Below are 17,984 nucleotides of genomic sequence, written 5' to 3'. Positions count from 1 at the left end.
CAATGCGAAAGTGCCTGAAGCACTGTCTGTTTAAAAAAATCAAGATGCTTTCCAAACGGTAGTTCGCAAGACCCCTGGGTGACATCATGGTGGGTTGCCAGTTGATCGAGACAAAGGGGCGGATCCAGGAATTTTCTATCACTTTCTTTAACCTTCTGAGACATTTTCTTAGTCTCCCTGGGCATAATACAAGGATCTTGATGGGGGAAAAATATCGATGTGTGTGTGTGTGTGTGTTATTTGGGGCAGCTTGATTAAATTTAAGCGGACTGCTGGGCCTTGGCAGAGGTATGCACTCTACCGAGTGACCTTCCAGTCTCCACCTGAAAGAAGACTTGGTCAATACAAGACACAACCCGACAGGGTTAAGGGAGATTTAATAGACTTCATAAATACAAGAACCAATAAATAGGCAAGGATTAACTGTCTGTATCATTTAATACACAATCCATCAGGACATTTTCTTTTCTTTAGCTCGACTACATTTATTTGTCTCAACGGAACTAACACTGAAATAGATTTAAAATATAAAACAAAAGAACACGTAAAATCACAAACACATAATCACTCACCTCACAGACATTGTGGTTCTTCAAGTGTTTTCAGTCAGTAGTAAATACATGGGCTCATCAAGGAAAGACATTGAAAGTGCTCAAACTTAGTTATTAAAGACCATGGGCCTCATGCAAGAAGTACCGACATATTAGTCCTAAAGCGATTAGAGTCACATTTGCCGCAATTTTCTAGAGTGTAGAATTTTCTGTCAAGTGCAAATCAAGTTCATGTGGGGTCCAGTATCTTCCTGTTATAAAAGTCGTGTGCAATAATTCTACATTACAGTGCAGGAATTTTGCAGATGACAAATATGCAACGGAGAAACTGATAGCCATTCATTCATCGGAAATAAGAAACTTACGCTAAATTTGTAGATGTAAGATAGATTTGTCTAGTAAATGGAGTTTGGTTGAAAAAGGTTCAAAGAGAAAAAAAGAAAAAGTAAGAAAAAATGCAATGTTCTTGCATGAGGCCTGATATCCAAGTAAAACTAGTGTGCATTCGCTGGTCTACCTGTGTCTATTAGGCTACATTATTACACATCAAAAGTTCCCGTTGTGAGAGAAGTTTAACTCGTTTTCCAACAAGTTACTTACGTCAGTCATCAACTGGATGATTGACTCTCTCTACACGGACAATTGTTTGGAAGAAAAAATCAACGAGGGGATGTTATGCGACAGGGCAGGAGAGAAGCCACTGAACATTCTCATCATGCTTTCTCAAAAAGGCACCAGTCATCTGACGTGAACTGGAACCTCTGTATTATCGTGATCCCTGATGTACAGCATGGTCCACGTACCAGAGTTCACTCAGCTCCACTCCGAGTCCTCCTTTTAAGGTTGTGGTCCCTTATGGGTCTTCATGGTACCGTCGTCTATACTGACCCAAACTCAGCCATCCAGCCTTCGTATTTTTCTAGGTCGGCCGCGGCGACAGACTTGGAGATCTTCTTGAGCGTGAGGGTAAAGTCCTCCATGGTCACGGGCATCTGCAGCTCGTCTTTGGACAGAGCCCGGATCTCCTCAGGGCTCAGGCCTTGGATGCGACGACGCATCGCCATCATGGACGCATCCCTGACACAGGTGTAAAGATGGAAGCAGAGAGGCGCAGGGGACAGATGACTGTTAATAACCACAGGTGTATAACATATCAATCTGAACAAATTGACTCCCTAAAAATACGTCACATTGCATTTATAATGTTTTGAATTCCACATTTTAACACAACAATGCAATCTGTTATTGACATGCCATTCCCAGCATAGCTTCGGTAAAATGGATGCCCACACCAAGGAATGGAAAGTAAGGAGAAAATGTGAAACTAAAGTAATTATTATAGTTTACAATTACTGTAAATAATGTCAACACCAAAGCACACAAACATATTCCGATGATCACCCTTACTTTATAATATCCCCCTGATAAATTCTGTCTATACTATGGCGTGTCACAGTAATGATGAAGCTAAACATGTATTTACTCTACTTCCTCTACCGGTCTCAATGTGTGTGTGAGCTTGTATAAGCATGTGTGAGCCCGAGCAGCCGAAAACAATCTTGTCGAACCGCCCTGATAAAAACAGACGACAAAGTAGAAAGAGAAGCATGACCCGATGATTAAATAATCATTACTCTTTGTGTGTGAGACAAAGGTTACGTCTTTGATTGTTCAGTAGCTTCCTTTTCTAAGAGTTTAGGTGTGATTGTGTTAAGCGTTAGAGCTGATTGGTGATTAGACGATGCTAACTTGGTTGATTGGTATTCAGAGGGCAGGGGTGACCTTTGGGAAAAGCCAGAGAAAGAGGAATGTTGTTCGGTGATTGGACAAGGCACAAGGCACGAGATTGCAATTTGTGCGGTATTAGTCTGCTTTTCTGTGAATATTCTGAGAATAAATGTGGTAACATGAGTTCATGGAGCGAGATTAAATTGTAGATGAATACAATGAATGAATTTAAGGGTTGGAAGTTCACAGGGAAAAATATGTTTTCTGTTCTTAATGGGTGACAGACACACAGATTAGTGAGCTCTGTGCAACTGCAGTGGTTTATACTTTTTTGTGCACATAAACACACAGTAACAAACACAAACCTGCAGACGTTAGTGATGTCTGCGCCAGAGTAGCCCTCGATCTTTTCAGCAATGAGATCCAGGTCCACGTCAGCAGCCACGTCCACCTCCCTCAGGTTGATCTTTAGAAGCTCTGCACGACCCACAGCTACACACACACACACACACACACACACACACACACACACACACACACACACACACACACACACACACACACACACACACACACACACACACACACACACACACACACACACACACACACACACACACACACACACACACACACACACACACACACACACACACACACACACACACACACACACACACACACACACACACAGCGTGAGTAGAGCGCCCACTCGCTCGCCGCAAGTATTTCCTATTTCCTGTTCACGCAGACATTTTCTGGAAATTTTAATAGGGGACATTTGTGTCTTCACATACAGCCCCCACTCGGAAAATGTCTGAAGCAGCCTTGGATTCACTGTTTTGAGCGGTTACGTGCAGCCTCTTGTCAGACTACTAAAGTGATCTAGGTTCTATTTGTTGTGCTGTGTCAGTCTGCGGGTGATGAGGTCACCTGTGGGCAGGGCGATGTAGATCCGCTTCTCCAGGCGTCGACGTAACGCTTCATCAATGTCCCAGGGGAAGTTGGTGGCAGCGAGGACCATCACCAACTTAGACGGGTCGTCATTCTCCATCGCTCCCCCAACACCTAGTTGCACAATTCATGTTACGTCACAGTTCTTCATATTCAGATATATTTATTGTGAGCACATTCAGTGAAAAAATAGATTTCATGCCAATCATGATCTTTGATATCAAAAGGTGCCAAAAACCACAAGAAAAACATCACTGCATATGTTGCACGGACCTTGACTGGACAATATTGATAGTATTTTTTTATTAACTCTTTTAGAAAACCCTTCATAGCTTCCCCTCCCCAACTGGTCTAATCCACTCACCATCCATCTGTACTAGAAGTTCTGATTTGACCCTGCGACTGGCTTCATGCTCATCCGATTTTCCTCTGCTGCCACAGATGGAGTCAATCTCATCTATGAAGATGGTTGTTGGTGCATAAAACCTGGCCTAAGAAAAATAACAGTTTAAGAAACATTTCCTCCGTCAAATAATACAAATATTTACATGTAGCTTTAAACAAGTAGCAGGTGACCCGATCTGCCTCCCATATATATGTACGTTTGCAGTATACTTACCATTTCGAACAGCAGACGGACAAGTTTTTCGGACTCGCCCCTGTATTTGGAGGTGAGGGTGGAGGAGGACACGTTGAAGAAAGTGGTCCCACACTCTGTGGCTACAGCTTTGGCTAACATGGTCTTCCCCGTCCCTGGGGGGCCGACCATCAACACACCCTGAAATAAACGAGCTGTTGTTAATACACAGACGCACAGAAAGGATCTCAAGCCTACAGGCAGTGGCAACAACTTCTAACAGTCACAGAAATGGTCACTGCAACAACCTATATTGATAAGTAATAAATTAAAAATTATGAACCTGAACATTAGTATAATATGTCTCCCATTTCATTTCAATGTCAGTAATATTAAACAGAGCTGCCACCCCTGATGCAAATCTCTCCTGTTAGCATTAGCCAGACGTCACCGCGGCTTTGATGTCTGACATTTTGGGTGTCTGGTTTGTGTGCGTTGCTGTGGAGATTATGCTTTCGTTTTTTTTATGTACTTGTAATCCCCTACTGCTTCAGAGTCCATACACCAATGTGGCTTATATTCCCAGCAGAATGGGGCCGGCAGATTTTCAACACCATAAACTGATTGAGATGGGATTTATCAGAATCCCAGCAGGAGGGTGCACACGCAGTGACCGAGCAGCACAGAGCTCTATACCAAATGTCAGCTGAGCCTGCGTCCAGAAAACAATCATAAACTTTTTTTTCTGTTTCTAATGTATGAGTCTGTTATATAGAAGAAAGAAAAAGGGCTCTGCACCCATTTAAATTGAATAAAGAGCTCAATCATGCATGCATGTATCAGACGAATGGAAAGCACTGTGCTGCTGTAAAAGTATCGCCCCTCACATGGCAGCCTTGAGGGGAAGAAACATCACATGATGAACTCAGGCTGTTACAGAAACCCCCCACATTTAGTCATGTAGATACCGGGAAGTAGCACAGCTGACCACATCTCTAAGACGTTAGAGTGAAAACTCTAAACTGAATTACACTTGCCATAAACATGTGTGTTTGTATGTACCTTCCAGGGGCGACGAATGCCCTTAAAAAAGTCAGGCATCCACATGGGTAACACCACTGCCTCTCTCAGCAGCTTCTTAGCATCTTCCAGATCAGCAATGTCGTCCCTACAGTTCACCCAGAGAAGTCAGTCAGTGAGGAAGGAGAAAAGAGCCCCCGTAGGCAAAAAGTGTGAAGGAGGATGTGAAGGATCTGTGTATGGTGGCATACCAGTGTACGTTTGGGTTACGGGACACGATGTCTCTCTCCAGCGAGTCCACCAAGTCACTGTCATACCCTTGGCCATCAAACTTCTTCTGCTCTACATCCCCTGCTGCATCTCCAGCTCCTTTCTTTCCCTGATAAGAAAAAAAGATGGACAGGTTGACTCATTTCTCTATAACTCCATCCATCCACTCCACCAACCACCAATCATCAACTGCAGTCTGACCTTCTCATCTTTGGCCTTTGTACCCCGTGCATCTCTAAATCCCGGCCGGTCTGGTCTAGAGTTGACCAGACCGCGGCCTCCGGGCACAGGCCCGCGATGAAACAGACCCGGGGAGTCCTTCCTCTGCTGCTTTACTCCACTGCTGGGACGCTTCACCGCAACAGGATTCCTACAGACACACAAAGGATTAAAACTATATACATGGATAAGAGCAGGACAAACCTCAGACCATTTGCAATGGGGGAAGTGCGGCATTAACTTTAAACCAGCTATGATCCAAACTGGTGAGTCACAACTTGCTCATTGAGATGAAACAGATGTACTTCAAAGTGCTTCCTTATAGAGCTAATCGGTCCCACATACTTTCTGGATAGTATCAATAATAATCAATTCTGCCAGAAACTCATTAAGTCTCCTGGATCACAGTCTGCCCCAAATCAGCCACGCTAAAATATTATAAAATAAAATTGAAATCATCCAGACGCAGCAGTCGTGTTCCAGTTCTTTCATTCCAAATGGAATAAAATAAGAACTGACAACTTCAGCTGTATTATTATATAAAAAAGGATTTTAAATTGATGTGAGACTAATATGTTAACGTAAGTATGAGTAAAAAAAGACATTCTCATCTTTAATTTGGACTAAATATGACCCAGTCTTTTCAAAAACATAATGTGACATACTTAGTGTGGCACTAAATAAATGCCAGCTTATGATTTCAAATGTATACTGTAGGCTAAATTTGTTTTTTTGCTTGCACAACTTCAACTATATGTTTCAACTGATAGTAGAAAAACAAATAAACCTGTGTTCCGCAGGGATGGGAGGAGGCCAAACTGCTGGATCCTCCGGCCTCTCGTGATATTGAGGTGGAAGCGGTGCGAGGATGTCGACTGGCTTCTCTGACTTAAAGATTTCGAGAGTTCCCATGATGCCTCTCACCTGCTCACACTCCTCAGTGAGTTCCTGCCTGACCTTCACACAAACAGAAGGAGAGGAGGAGTGTTATATTAGCACTGACAACACAGAGCATGAATGGTCTCTAAGTCCAGTCAAATAACCCTGACGTGATACAAGAGGGAGAGATCATTCAAATTTACACAGGACAGCAAAAAATGTGTATTATCATTATTGATTGATCTGTTGATTATGTTCTCAATCAACATGTAAAATGCCAATCACATCCCAAAGCACAGCACGATGACTTCAAATTATTTGTTTTGTCTGACAAACGCTCCAAAATCTAAAAATGTCAGTTTACTTGTCATGTATAATAAAGAAAATCATCAATTAAATCAGTCATCAAAATAATCGCCGATACATTTTCTGTCGAGCTGAGTAATCGATTAATTGACTAATCATTGCAGCTCCAACTTAAGTTTTTTTCTGTCAGAGACCAATAACATGTCTAAGAACATGGTGTGCTCAGGGATTTGGGGAACTCACCTGCTGCCATCTGACTTTCAGTGCGGGGTCTCTGAGGGACTGACAGTGCTTGTGGATCTGCTGAATGACGCCCTGGTAGTACACAATGGAGGAGTCATAGTTCCCAAGCAAAGCATACTCCCGGCCTTTCTTGGCATTGTCACCTATCTCTGCCAAATTCATGCTGAGGAAGAAAAAAAACAACTGAAAATCATACAATTTAAATAACACCAGTAACCTAACAACCCTCTTTGATACACGCTCTTCTGCAGATTCAGTAAACAAAGCACATAATTGTATACAGATTACATAAAATATTGACTGTTTCATAAGTTCACCACTTTAACGCCCAGTTTAAATAATGATCTTTCTTGTGGGAAAACATTTTTCAAACCACATCAACATGTGTTTTGCCCTAATCCGCATGCATAGTGGCAACATCCCTAAATTACTGTCAAAATGTGCTCAACATGTTTTTGCAGTATGATCTAGGAGTAAAACACAGACTAGAGGGTTCAGAGTTACACCAGCGTCAAGTCAGTCACACAAATTGGGATTTGACATTATAGTAAAAAAAACAAAAAACAAAAAACTATAATCATACAACAAAGCAAAAAAAGACAACAAGCTAAAAAAAAAACAAGAGCATAGTAAATGCTAGCTACTACAGGATGATGCAGCTCCATGCAAGTCAGCTGCCAACCACACATGCAGTGATGAACCTGCTACGCCCCGGTGCAGTGCACGGCAATAGAAGCTAGCTGATATCAGGAAGTGCGATTTCAAATGTTTGTCGCGGACACATAAAGCAGGAGGTTAAATCTTAATCTTATCATGTTGGCTTCTTCTCTCGTCAATACACACCTAAATGACGACGTTAGCATTAGCTAGCTTGCGGCTGCTAGGCCAGACGGACAGCAGTGGTGTTGCCCGTGACAACAAAGCTCCGATGGCGCGTGGAAGAAGAAAAATTAAGTGAAGCTTCGCATCGGATTCGTTCGATCGAACATCGAGTGACCAACGACGTCCGAAGCTTCGAACACACGTGAATGCTTCGAAATCTGATTCAAATGTTTAAACATTAGTTTCCTCGTGGGTTTTGTTTGTGTCTGTTGCCCTGTGTTGAATTGTGTAGAGTTCGGAGCTACAGTACGTTGCCTTAGCCTGTACTACGAAGTAGGTTATCGGGGGGGACTTACTCTGGGTTCTCCGTCCTACGAAGCTGGTTCCCTTCTCCCCGAGTTAAAATCACTATGGTAACTTGTGCTGAGCGGCTAACATGCTCCGGAGCAGGTTAACTTCCGAAATAAGACATCAAAAGCCAACTACCGACCAATCAGATCACTGGAAAAACCGGCGTCATCGTTCTACAGGATCCTGACCAGTGACCGCCCGCGTTTAGGTTCCGGAAGTGAATTTCCGATTCACTCCATTGACGTTTCATAAAATTCCTTATATAAAGAGTTTTAAGCCTCGAAGCCAGCCAATAAATCACGAGACGAATCGTAACCATACAACATTTTATTCGGAACAAACCAAAAAATGGAAACGGAATCAAGGCAAAGGTACGAGAATGTGTACATAATTACTTTGAGAGTGAAGGAACTACTAATCCCATGAACCATTGCGAATGCCTTGCTACCACAACGCGATCCCTCACTTTCACCGGCAGGGGTCCTCATCGAGCGCTGGTTTTAAAAGCTTCGGGAAATTAACCGTTTTTTCGATACACTTGTGTTGAAAGCGAGACAGAAAACAAAACGAATCGTGTGGCAATAAATAAACGTTACTTAATCCTCTCAGCATGTGGCATATATATATATATATATATATATATATATATATATATATATATATATATATATATATACACACACACACACATATATATATATATAGATATATACATATATATACATCAAGACAAAAAACAACCTGCCAACAACCTAATTTACATTCTTAAACTAGGTGTCCAACGTGAAAACGGTGGTCATACCTGCACGAAAAGCACTTGTTAGTGTTGTTCTTTTTGAATTCGAGGTCCAGCACTGGGCAGTGTTACCATGGCCGCAGACAGACGCTGTGTGAGGAATACAGACAGCTCGGTGACTGTGCTGCGTTCACGGACTTCTTGAGAGCTAGTAAACATAATCACCCTCATCATCGATCGACAAAGTCGCCCCAAACAGATATCACCTGATGCGAGGTGAGTAGTGCTGTTTGTTTCACGGGCACAGTATAATTTTCAAAGGGGATTTATAAGATGTTTCCTATATAACCCGAACAACATGTGGGGGAAGCATCATTTAGGAAAGTTGGAAACTTTACGTGGTTTCATAAAACATATCATCAGAGCTGGGGCAGCAAATCTAAACCTAACAAAAAAGAGGAGACCCTTAAAATACTGATGTTTTTTTGTCAATATAAACTAATAAAACTAATGAAATCAAATCAATTCAAATGTTTTGTTTTATTACTTATATTTAATTATTCTAATATTAAAATAGAACTAGTAAAATGACTAGTACTATCAATATTATATGCCTCTAATTGATTTGTGTTAAGTAAATTATAATTTGAAAGTGCGTAATGTAACAATTCCACTACTACTACTACTACTAATATTATTCATTTTTAACAACAAAAAACAAAGAATTTGCTTTGGTGTTTTGGTGCATCATTAAAGTATTAAATTAAAAAGCAAGTACTCTATGTACAAGGATAAGAGCAGTGACTTTTTTGATATGCTGTTGGTCTTAATGAAGCAATAACTTGTTAGATGACATAAAAGGATACATTTGGAAAAGCTGTGTGCTGTCTGAACAAGCATAGCTGCCAGCTGAGTTGGCAGAACTGAAGCGCCCTTACATTTCATCACACCAAACAAAAAGAAGTAAATGGATAAAACCACTTTTATTGGTTTGCAGCTTTACAATTGTGACAAATATCCCAATAATTGCATTCTTGAACACATACAACAAAAGCAGAAGTCAAGTGTGTTTCCTTTTCTTCTGACACCATAAAGCAGGAAATCTTCCTATTACAGCATCAAACCTCATATTGCGGTTATACTCTCTTTAAGATATCACTTTAAAACACTTGATAAAGAGTGATTGCACAGTTTTCGTCACAGTTTCAGTTTACATTATTGGTCCCTTCATGCACACCGAAATATATTTTTCCCTTAAACGTACTGTCCGCATCGGATTCAAGAGATAATGTATGTTATAGTGCTGCTAGACGGCTGATTGCATATAATTCGCCTACGTACTAAAATGTACTCTGCAATGCTGCGTTTTGACTCAAAGTACTTTTATGTGCAGTTTGAGCAACGGATACTCGTCACAACTCCATATCGATTAGTGCATTTCACTGAAATGTTGATTTAATATGGTGCAAACTTATGTGTACCCAATCATCCATACTGCTACTAACTGTGCCTTACAGTAGGAAGGGAGAAGTGTAAAATCATAGGAGGCTTCTGTATTTTTTAATCCTTAAATCACAAGACGTCTTTGGAGGTCAGTGTCAGTGTTTTGAAGCTCGGGTCAACGCTGCGTTCCTCAGCATCATAATTGTTCCTGACGGCCGTGGTGACCTTCGTTCACACTCTGTGTGCATCCATACAGGATGGAGGTGACCTCAGCATTGACACGTTGCGGATTCCTGCTCTCTCTGGTTCCACAGATGGGTCACGCTGCTGCTCTCACTCAGCTGCTTCAGTCTCAGAGGTTTGTGACTCTTCAGCCTGTAGGCTATCGTCAGAAAGATGGCATCCACGTGTTCCTTCTCAGCGGGGTCTTTGGCCGAAGTCTCAAACAGCGGGAAGTTGTATCTGTCGGCGAGACACTGGGCGGCGGCCGTGGGGACCTCCCGGTGGTCCCTCAGGTCGCACTTGTTTCCCACCATGATGCGGGGCACCAGGGGCCCCACACAGTGACGGCTGCATTCCTCGATCCACTCGGGGATGCTCTCGAAGGAGGCCAGGCTGGTCACGTCGTACACAAAGATGACGGCGTGCACGCTGCGGTAGTAGTGCTCCACCATGCTCCTCCTGAAGCGCTCCTGACCGGCCGTGTCCCAGATCTGCAACTGGCATGAACAGAAGCAAACATTGATACAGTTTTAAATAATGTTAGTCAACAGTGATGTTAGTAAATAGTAAATAACAGTGATGATATTGTATATTTCCTTTTAGGTCAACCAATCCCGAGAAAACAAAATAACAAACAGTGTATTAATCCAACTGTCTGACTTCCCGACACTGTTCTATTTCTCAGCTCCAACTTCTATTTGATTTGAATTAACACCTGGTCCCAGATATATAGCAGTAACAGCTGGACATTGTAGTTTCTTGAAAAAATTCCGTTTCAGTTAGTATGTGTAATCGATGATATCAAAACAACAACTGGATCCAATTTAGACGTGCAAGTTTCCAGGTCCCGGTGTTTTGCATGCTGACTTATTAATGGATCTGAGCCTTTATGGTTCCTCACCCTTGAAATAATAAGTAGCTGATGCAAGAACAGAAATTACTTTATTCTTCCTTGTCACACCACACAAAGCTTTCTCTTTACCACTATGACAACCCTGTGAGAAGATTAGGTTGCAAAGTGTTGGAGAAGGCATATGACTCAGATTCAGGGGTTAAATATTATTTATTATTATTTTATCAATATTATTATTTCATTTATTTTATTTATATATATATATATATATATATATATATATATATGGTGGGTTTTTTTACAGAATCACGTCTACTATGAGATGATTGTTTTATTGGGAGATGGTGGGACATGTAGTCCTTCATGTCTTTGATATTAATGTTCTGTAGTAATACCATCAGCAGACCTGTAGGCTGCAGCTCAGACAGATGGTTGTGATCATGTAGCAGGATAATGAGGTGTGTGTGTGTGTGTGTGTGTGTGTTTCAGTGGGTCCCCTCACCTTGATGCTCTCCCCGTCGAGCTGCAGCGTCCTCTCTCTGAAGTCGACCCCGATCGTTGCCTCCTGGTTGTTCAGGAAAGTGCCTCCGCAGAATCGGTACGTGAGACACGTCTTCCCCACGTTCGAGTCCCCGATCACGATCATCTTGAAGACCCGTGCGTGTGCGGCCTCGTGGTCGCGGTGAGCGGACACCTCCACGGAGTCGTCTCGACCGAACACTGTGTCAAATTCCACCGCAGGTTTGTTTTCTATTATGGCCATTGCTCCTCATCTCGCGGTCTGGACGCGAAAAGCGCCGAAATATCGCGAGAGTGAGATCCGACCGCCGACGGAGGTCGAGAACGTGGTTTCCTCACAATAACAAGCCTGTTGGACATTTTTATATTTAATTCATTTTTAAAATGTATTCTATATTGGTTTTTAGTGTCAAACATTTCCACATCATTTATCATTGATACATGAATAGTGCAAATTTGAAAAAAGTCTCTCAAAAGTACACACATACCGACACAATACAGTAAAGAAATAAAATGAAAGTTGAAAGAACTGTAAAACAGTTAGGGAGTAGTCTGTTTCCTTGTAAAATGACTAATGATCTTTGAAAACCCTGTTGGACATTTTGAGTTGAAATTCTACAAAAAATATATATTTATGTTGGTTCCAAAAAATATCTTGTCCTATTTTCTTGAATGAGTTTAACAATAAAATAATAAAAAAGTAAAACCTTTTTATCATCTTATTTTTTTATCATCTGTATTTGTGTGCAATATTCATGTATCTTTTTTTAATTTAATTATTTTACACTATATATTATTGTATTATTATTTATTATGAACAGTGGTGGAAAAAAATAGTTAGATATTGCAATCAGGTTAAAGTGGAAATAGAAATACTTGAGCGCAAATAACAAATAATCAAAAAGTAATAAATTGAATTATACTTACCTTGACAGCCTCAGATCCTCAGGTGGGTCTAACTAGTTGTTCCAAAGTCGAGGCTCAATTCTAAGGGTGACCGAGCTTTCCTCCATCAGGGCCCCTCCACTTTGGAACAGCCTGCCGGAGGAGACAAGGCTGGCAGAGTCTGTGCTTTCTTATAAGTCACTTTTAAAAACCAATTCTATAGATTTGCTTTTATGTGATGTTGTCTTCTTATATCTTTTTAAAAAAAAATACAGATGTGACCTTAAAAACCGTATTATTGTTGGAATGCTGATTTCAATTTTCTGTGATTTTCTTGTTTTTGTGAAAGCACTTTGTGAAGCTGCTTCTGAAAGGTGCTATATAAATAAAATTATTATAAAAATTATTATTTACGTGCCTAAAAAAAAGTACTAATATGTCGGCCTATTTCAGCATTATTTAAATCATTCTCCCTGAGAAAATATTCAGAAAAGGCAGAACTTTATCAAAAACCCTGTCCTCCATAATTATCAAATCAGAAGTTTTTGTCTGCCTCAAATTATGAAATTGTATATATTCGAATGTTTATGTATTTTTGGTTCATATTTTTTAGTTTCTGTGTGCTGCTTTTTTTGTAACCATCATATAAGCTCCTGGATCTCAAAATTTCCCTCAGGATCAATAAAGTAATAAAGATCAATCTATCTATGATAGTAGCAGATTCACAGATCTTCTCATCTTCATCTATTTAATTATAAATGCTTTTTTTTGCTACAATGTTGAAAATGATCACATTTGAATCTTGTGTGTGTTTAGCTCGTGCTAACAGCAAAAATACAAACACTCTCTTATGCGTCACACCGATTTTTATTTGACACATACACCAAAGCAGCTTTACAATCCGCACCATGTCACCGCAGCCAATCAACACTTTCCCTTCACACACACACATTCAAAAATATAATTTCACTTCAACTAACCATCATACAGACACAGCGAGACCTACACTCATTTACCAGTTTATTAGGTACAACCACTTATAGTCTCAAACCACAGCCCTGTCATATATCCTACCTTCTTGGAGGTTTAAGGTTCTGTGTTTCTTTGAACTGGTTCTGTGAGGTTTTGCATGGCATTTTACTGAGAGGTTTTTCTAATATTTTGTATGTATATATATATATATATATATATATATATATATATATATATATATATATATATAAATTATAAACTGGTAACTGAGTGTAGGGGGTGGTTGGTGAGGGAGGGTAATGGCTTTGCAACAGCTGTATACATGCAGACAATTTTTTCTTCCAACTAACCAAACAAACAATACTCAAAAACACCTTGTGAATTGATTTCCGATTGCGACATAAATGTTAAGTTAAAATCAGAGATACAAAAACAAGTTACAAACACAAGAATAGAATAGTTAAAAATAAATTCTATAAAACTGATAATTTGTCACCAAAGTTACCAAATTTCACATCTAAAAAAAAAAATAAAAATAAAAAACATCAATCATGGCATACAGGCTTTTGCTTAAGCCTAAACCTGAGTGAGCATACAGTACATTGGCTTCTACTTTTCATACAGTAGTTTCCACAACATCGGTTGTGTGCAACACCATAATGTGCATCAACAACATAAAAAAAGAACAGCAAATTTTAAAGCCCTTTAAATGACCATGTGTGTTTGAAGTCATGAGCCACAGTCGTGATTTTAACGCCGATCATCTGAATAAAGCGTGTTATTAGCAAATATCTTTTGTCACAAACTTGTCTTTATAAAAGTCCTAAAGCATTGCATGTTCATTTACTTATCAAGAGGAGTCTAATTCGGCATTTGAAAACAGTTTTAGATATAATGTATTTTTTTTTTAGCTCAGGAAGAGCTACGTCAAGTTGAAAATATTCCACAAGTGACATCGCTTTGTTAGTTGTTCCCAATTTTTTTTGGCCAAGAAATTCTATACAATAAAAGACACAAGACTTCCATGATATACTGAAAATAAACATAGGAGCAGGACACACGTCTTTGTATTCCTGATTTGCTCGACAAGGACCACCATTAGTTTCTTTTCCAACCTGTCAAAGTCTGTTAGTCTTGTAGCTTCAGAGTCCTTCTTCTCCTTAAATGAGTCTCACATAGCTTCGGTAGCACCAGATTACCCTGAAATCAGATTCACAGACCTTTTTACACGAGACATTTTGACTTGAGAGCAGGAAAAGCACAAGCAATTATTGGGGGCTGCCTCCAAAAGGAGGATTTTCTGAGAACAAGGTTGGTATCATACAAACTTGTGGCTTCTACAGGTGCATATACCATCATTTCACAACCTTGTAGCTCGTGGTGAGTCTACATTGGATGGTTTACGACATTATGGCTAATAATCAAAATGTTGATGGAGAAAATGTATGGGATTTTCACTTCCGGAAGTAAAGACAAGAGGAAACAGTTTCTAAACAGATTCTGTCGTGTCTTTGTCTTTTAAAGTTCGACACTACAGTTGCTGTCAGACATGCACTCAAGTCTGGACATTCTCTTGAACTTTTCCATTGGGGCTGTGTTTTGGGAATGTCCGCAAAAGTTGCTCTGCATATTTTTCTGGACCTTCTCCTGCCAGCACTTGTGACAACGCAGGAGGAGCGAGCGGGCGTGTTGATGACTGTAAACAAAATCACTGCTTTTGTTAAGATTGAAAACAATGACTGAAACCAACTCAAGATTACAAGTCCAACAAGCCCGACTTGTACAAAGATGTAAGATAAAAATGGATAGATCTCCTCCTCTACACAGCTTGTGCCTCTACTGTCAATCGCTGGCGTTAATACTGAGTTTATTCTGGATCTCTGACGTCTCCTGGCAGACTGAACCCTGAAATTATAAATAATTTAACCTCTTCTAAACTACCAGTTCTCGTCTGAGAAGGAGCTGGAGCTGCCAGAGTCCGAGTCGGCGTCCGTCAACCCATCAAAGTCCCAGTCGGCACTGGAGCCACTGTCGTCGTCCTCCTCCGTGGAGAAGCTGTGAGCCGAGCCCAGACACGCCGGGTACATGCGCGTGGAAACGCACACGGGCCCCAGCGTGGACACGTAGACCGCCATGACGTTCTTCCACGTGTCCCTGGCTGGGTCGTACTCGTGGATGAGGACCCGGTTTTTGTTGTGCTGCAGCAGAGTCTGAGTGAGGAGCAGCAGCTTGCTGTTGTGCTGGATCACCTGGTAATTCAGAGCTCGGCTGTCGATGGGAATGTCGCCCAACCTCTTCCATTCGCCCCTGGTGGGGCTGTAGGCCTTCACCACGGGGATATCGCACACGCAGATGATCTGGTCCTGAAACACGCAGGCCTTGTGGAGCTTGTCTCGTCTCAGCGAGCCACAGTGGCGCCAGCGGTTCCTCTTGGGGTCGTAGCAGAGCATTCTCCTCTTGTTCACCACGTACAGGTGGTCGTTCAACGCCACCACCTGCATTTTGCCCAGGGAGTGAGGCAGGGGAGCCACGAACGTCCACTGGTTCCTCTGGACGCTGTAGCACTCGACCTCCTTCAGCCTGGTGTCCGTCACTGGATTCCTTCCCCCCAGAAGGTACACGTGGCCGTTGAGGTAGCCCATGCCCGAGTGTATCCTCCCCAGCGGTCGCTCGGCCAACTCCAGCCAGCTGTTCAGCACCGGGTTGTACAGCCAGAAGTGTTTGGACAGGTGGGAGGCCAGGTAGAGGTTGTTGTCGGGCGTGGCACAGGCGATGAGCGACTCCATGGTGGAGCGTTTGTAGTCCTGACTGCTGAGGTCTTCCAACGGAGGGGCCATGAAGTACAGGTCCTCCGAGTAGGGGTCGCAGCACATGATGTTGTCGTTGGGCAGGCCGAAGAAGAGAATCATCTCTTTGGCGCTCACGCCTATCCGGTGTTTGGGTGTGTCCTGTGTCTGGGACATGCCGCAGCCGTCGTCGGTGGCACTGTTGAAGAAGGACGCCAGGTGTTTCTCGACGACGGGCCTCGCCATGAGCCCCTCCAGGTAGCACTTGTCCTTGTCGGTGAACAGGTTCCAGCGCACGCACTCCAGCGCCCGCAGTGCGTCCTCCCTGCGCTGTGGCGCGTTGGTCTCGATCCACTGCAGGGCCGCGGAGCACACCTTCCTCTCGCAGTCCACGTCCAGCGTGTCCAGGGACAGCAGCTCCCTCAGCTGCGCCAAGTCCAGCTCGCCGAGCTCCCCGCCGCCGCACAGCTGGCCGAAGTTCCTGGCGATGAAGGCCTGCGCGGTCTCCTTCAGCTCGGGGTTGTCGTAGGTGTCCGCGAACCTCAGCACCCCGACGCAGTTGGAGAGGTCCAGCCGCCGCGTCATGAAGCTGGCGCACGCCTTCCTGATGTACTCCAGCTGGAGCATGTTGGCCGCCGCGTACAGCCGCTGCACGTTGCCCTCCGTCACCGTCACCCTGCCCGTGTAGCAGTACTCGACGATGACCGACATGGACTCGGGGTCCACGCCGCGTATGACCACCCGCTCCTGCGCGCTCTCGTGCAGCCCGCCGGTGAACATGCTCTTGAAGTACGGGCTGGCGGCGGCGAGCACGTTGCGGCTGCACAGGAACAGCCGGTCGACGCGGCCGCCGCCGCGCGGCTCCTCGTCCTCGTCCTCGCACTCGACCCCGATGGTGACGTCGCCGAGCAGCCGACACTCGTACAGCAGCTTCAGCTCGGTCACCAGGACCCGAGCGTGACCCGCGTCCTCCAGCACCTCGGGGCCGCTGAAGCAACTCAGCGCCGCGGCCATTGCTGCGACTTCAGTCAGCGACTCTCTTGTTCGGCGTCGGCTTCAAACACCATACTCAAGATGACACACGCGTTGACAAATTCAAAATTCAATTCAAACCCAAACAAATCCCGTGTGGTGGGGGGAAGACATTACCAGCGACCTAACGGCTGGTCGGGTCCGCTGTGTGTCGGAGCACTTCTCGGTCTCCGGTTGATCATAATGTCGCGTTTGAATCCAACATAATCCACTCACGATACCCCCGAGAGACACTGTGGCAAGGGTGTCAGTCTTCTTTGATTTTGTTTTTGTTTTTTAACACAGTGTTGTTATCTGTCTTCGGTGCAGCAGCTGTGTCACAAGATAAAAATACAGTACCCAGTGTCGCCGTCAAACATTCTTCCGGAAAAAAAAATCCAAAATAAAAGCCTCATATAAAAACTTAATGATGTGTTGTACGGATTTGTCTTTGTTTCACTCCATTTACAATTCAGTATATCCTTTATGGATTATAATACCAGTCTGCACGTTTGTCACTTTCCACTCGTTGAATTTGTCTTTTTTAATCCCCCCAAAAAGAAAGTGTCACCTCTTATTCTGAAGGAAACCTCGCCTGGCTTCCGCCGTGGGTCACTGCTCGTTCACACAACCCTGC

General features: G+C 42.9%; 3 protein-coding genes and 1 long non-coding RNA gene across 6 annotated transcripts; 1 reads left to right on the top strand and 3 right to left on the bottom strand.

Annotated features, from left to right (window-relative positions):
• Positions 1-419: 419 nt before the first annotated feature.
• On the bottom strand, positions 420-8,836 carry katnal1 (katanin p60 subunit A-like 1). 2 transcript variants are annotated; one of them, XM_035604023.2, is made up of 11 exons: positions 8,723-8,836; positions 6,748-6,910; positions 6,107-6,276; positions 5,302-5,470; positions 5,082-5,209; positions 4,873-4,978; positions 3,853-4,011; positions 3,598-3,724; positions 3,213-3,347; positions 2,645-2,771; positions 420-1,628 (listed from the first exon to the last, which is right to left on the bottom strand). In XM_035604023.2, exons 2-11 carry the CDS (start codon positions 6,907-6,909, stop codon positions 1,430-1,432), a joined length of 1,482 nt encoding a protein of 493 aa, XP_035459916.1. In that variant the 5' UTR covers position 6,910; positions 8,723-8,836; the 3' UTR covers positions 420-1,429. The 2 variants fall into 2 exon arrangements, with proteins under 2 accessions (XP_035459916.1, XP_035459915.1); XM_035604022.2 differs by lacking the exon at positions 8,723-8,836 and adding an exon at positions 7,926-8,066.
• On the top strand, positions 8,170-11,799 carry LOC118282710. Its single transcript, XR_004784329.2, has 4 exons — positions 8,170-8,291; positions 8,767-8,932; positions 10,356-10,457; positions 11,664-11,799. It is a non-coding gene; the product is annotated as an uncharacterized LOC118282710 (long non-coding RNA).
• zgc:101559 (Ras-related protein Rab-33B-like) lies at positions 9,621-11,965 on the bottom strand. 2 transcript variants are annotated; one of them, XM_035604025.1, is made up of 2 exons: positions 11,677-11,965; positions 9,621-10,818 (listed from the first exon to the last, which is right to left on the bottom strand). In XM_035604025.1, the coding sequence occupies exons 1-2, from the start codon at positions 11,935-11,937 to the stop codon at positions 10,369-10,371; spliced, it is 711 nt and encodes a 236-aa protein (XP_035459918.1). In that variant the 5' UTR covers positions 11,938-11,965; the 3' UTR covers positions 9,621-10,368. The 2 variants fall into 2 exon arrangements, with proteins under 2 accessions (XP_035459918.1, XP_035459919.1); XM_035604026.1 differs by having other exon boundaries at positions 9,621-10,812.
• A 1,793-nt stretch (positions 11,966-13,758) lies between these two features.
• Positions 13,759-17,915, bottom strand: kbtbd7 (kelch repeat and BTB (POZ) domain containing 7). Its single transcript, XM_035604335.2, has one exon. It carries the CDS (start codon positions 17,348-17,350, stop codon positions 15,488-15,490), a length of 1,863 nt encoding a protein of 620 aa, XP_035460228.2. The 5' UTR covers positions 17,351-17,915; the 3' UTR covers positions 13,759-15,487.
• Positions 17,916-17,984: the final 69 nt, after the last annotated feature.

The sequence above is a fragment of the Scophthalmus maximus genome, chromosome 14 (assembly GCF_022379125.1).
Source record: "Scophthalmus maximus strain ysfricsl-2021 chromosome 14, ASM2237912v1, whole genome shotgun sequence".
Taxonomy (NCBI): domain Eukaryota; kingdom Metazoa; phylum Chordata; class Actinopteri; order Pleuronectiformes; family Scophthalmidae; genus Scophthalmus; species Scophthalmus maximus.
This window is presented reverse-complemented; position numbering and strand designations above follow the sequence as displayed.

Coding starts and splice junctions, on each gene's coding strand:
- katnal1 (XM_035604023.2), bottom strand. CDS start 6,909: ATGAATTTGGCAGAGATAGGTGACAATGCCAAGAAAGGCCGGGAGTAT. Junction 4,979..5,081: donor CGTAACCCAAACGTACACTG/GTATGCCACCAT, acceptor GGTGAACTGTAG/GGACGACATTGCTGATCTGG. Junction 3,725..3,852: donor TCCGTCTGCTGTTCGAAATG/GTAAGTATACTG, acceptor TATTTTTCTTAG/GCCAGGTTTTATGCACCAAC.
- zgc:101559 (XM_035604025.1), bottom strand. CDS start 11,937: ATGGCCATAATAGAAAACAAACCTGCGGTGGAATTTGACACAGTGTTC. Junction 10,819..11,676: donor TCGACGGGGAGAGCATCAAG/GTGAGGGGACCC, acceptor TGTTCATGCCAG/TTGCAGATCTGGGACACGGC.
- kbtbd7 (XM_035604335.2), bottom strand. CDS start 17,350: ATGGCCGCGGCGCTGAGTTGCTTCAGCGGCCCCGAGGTGCTGGAGGAC.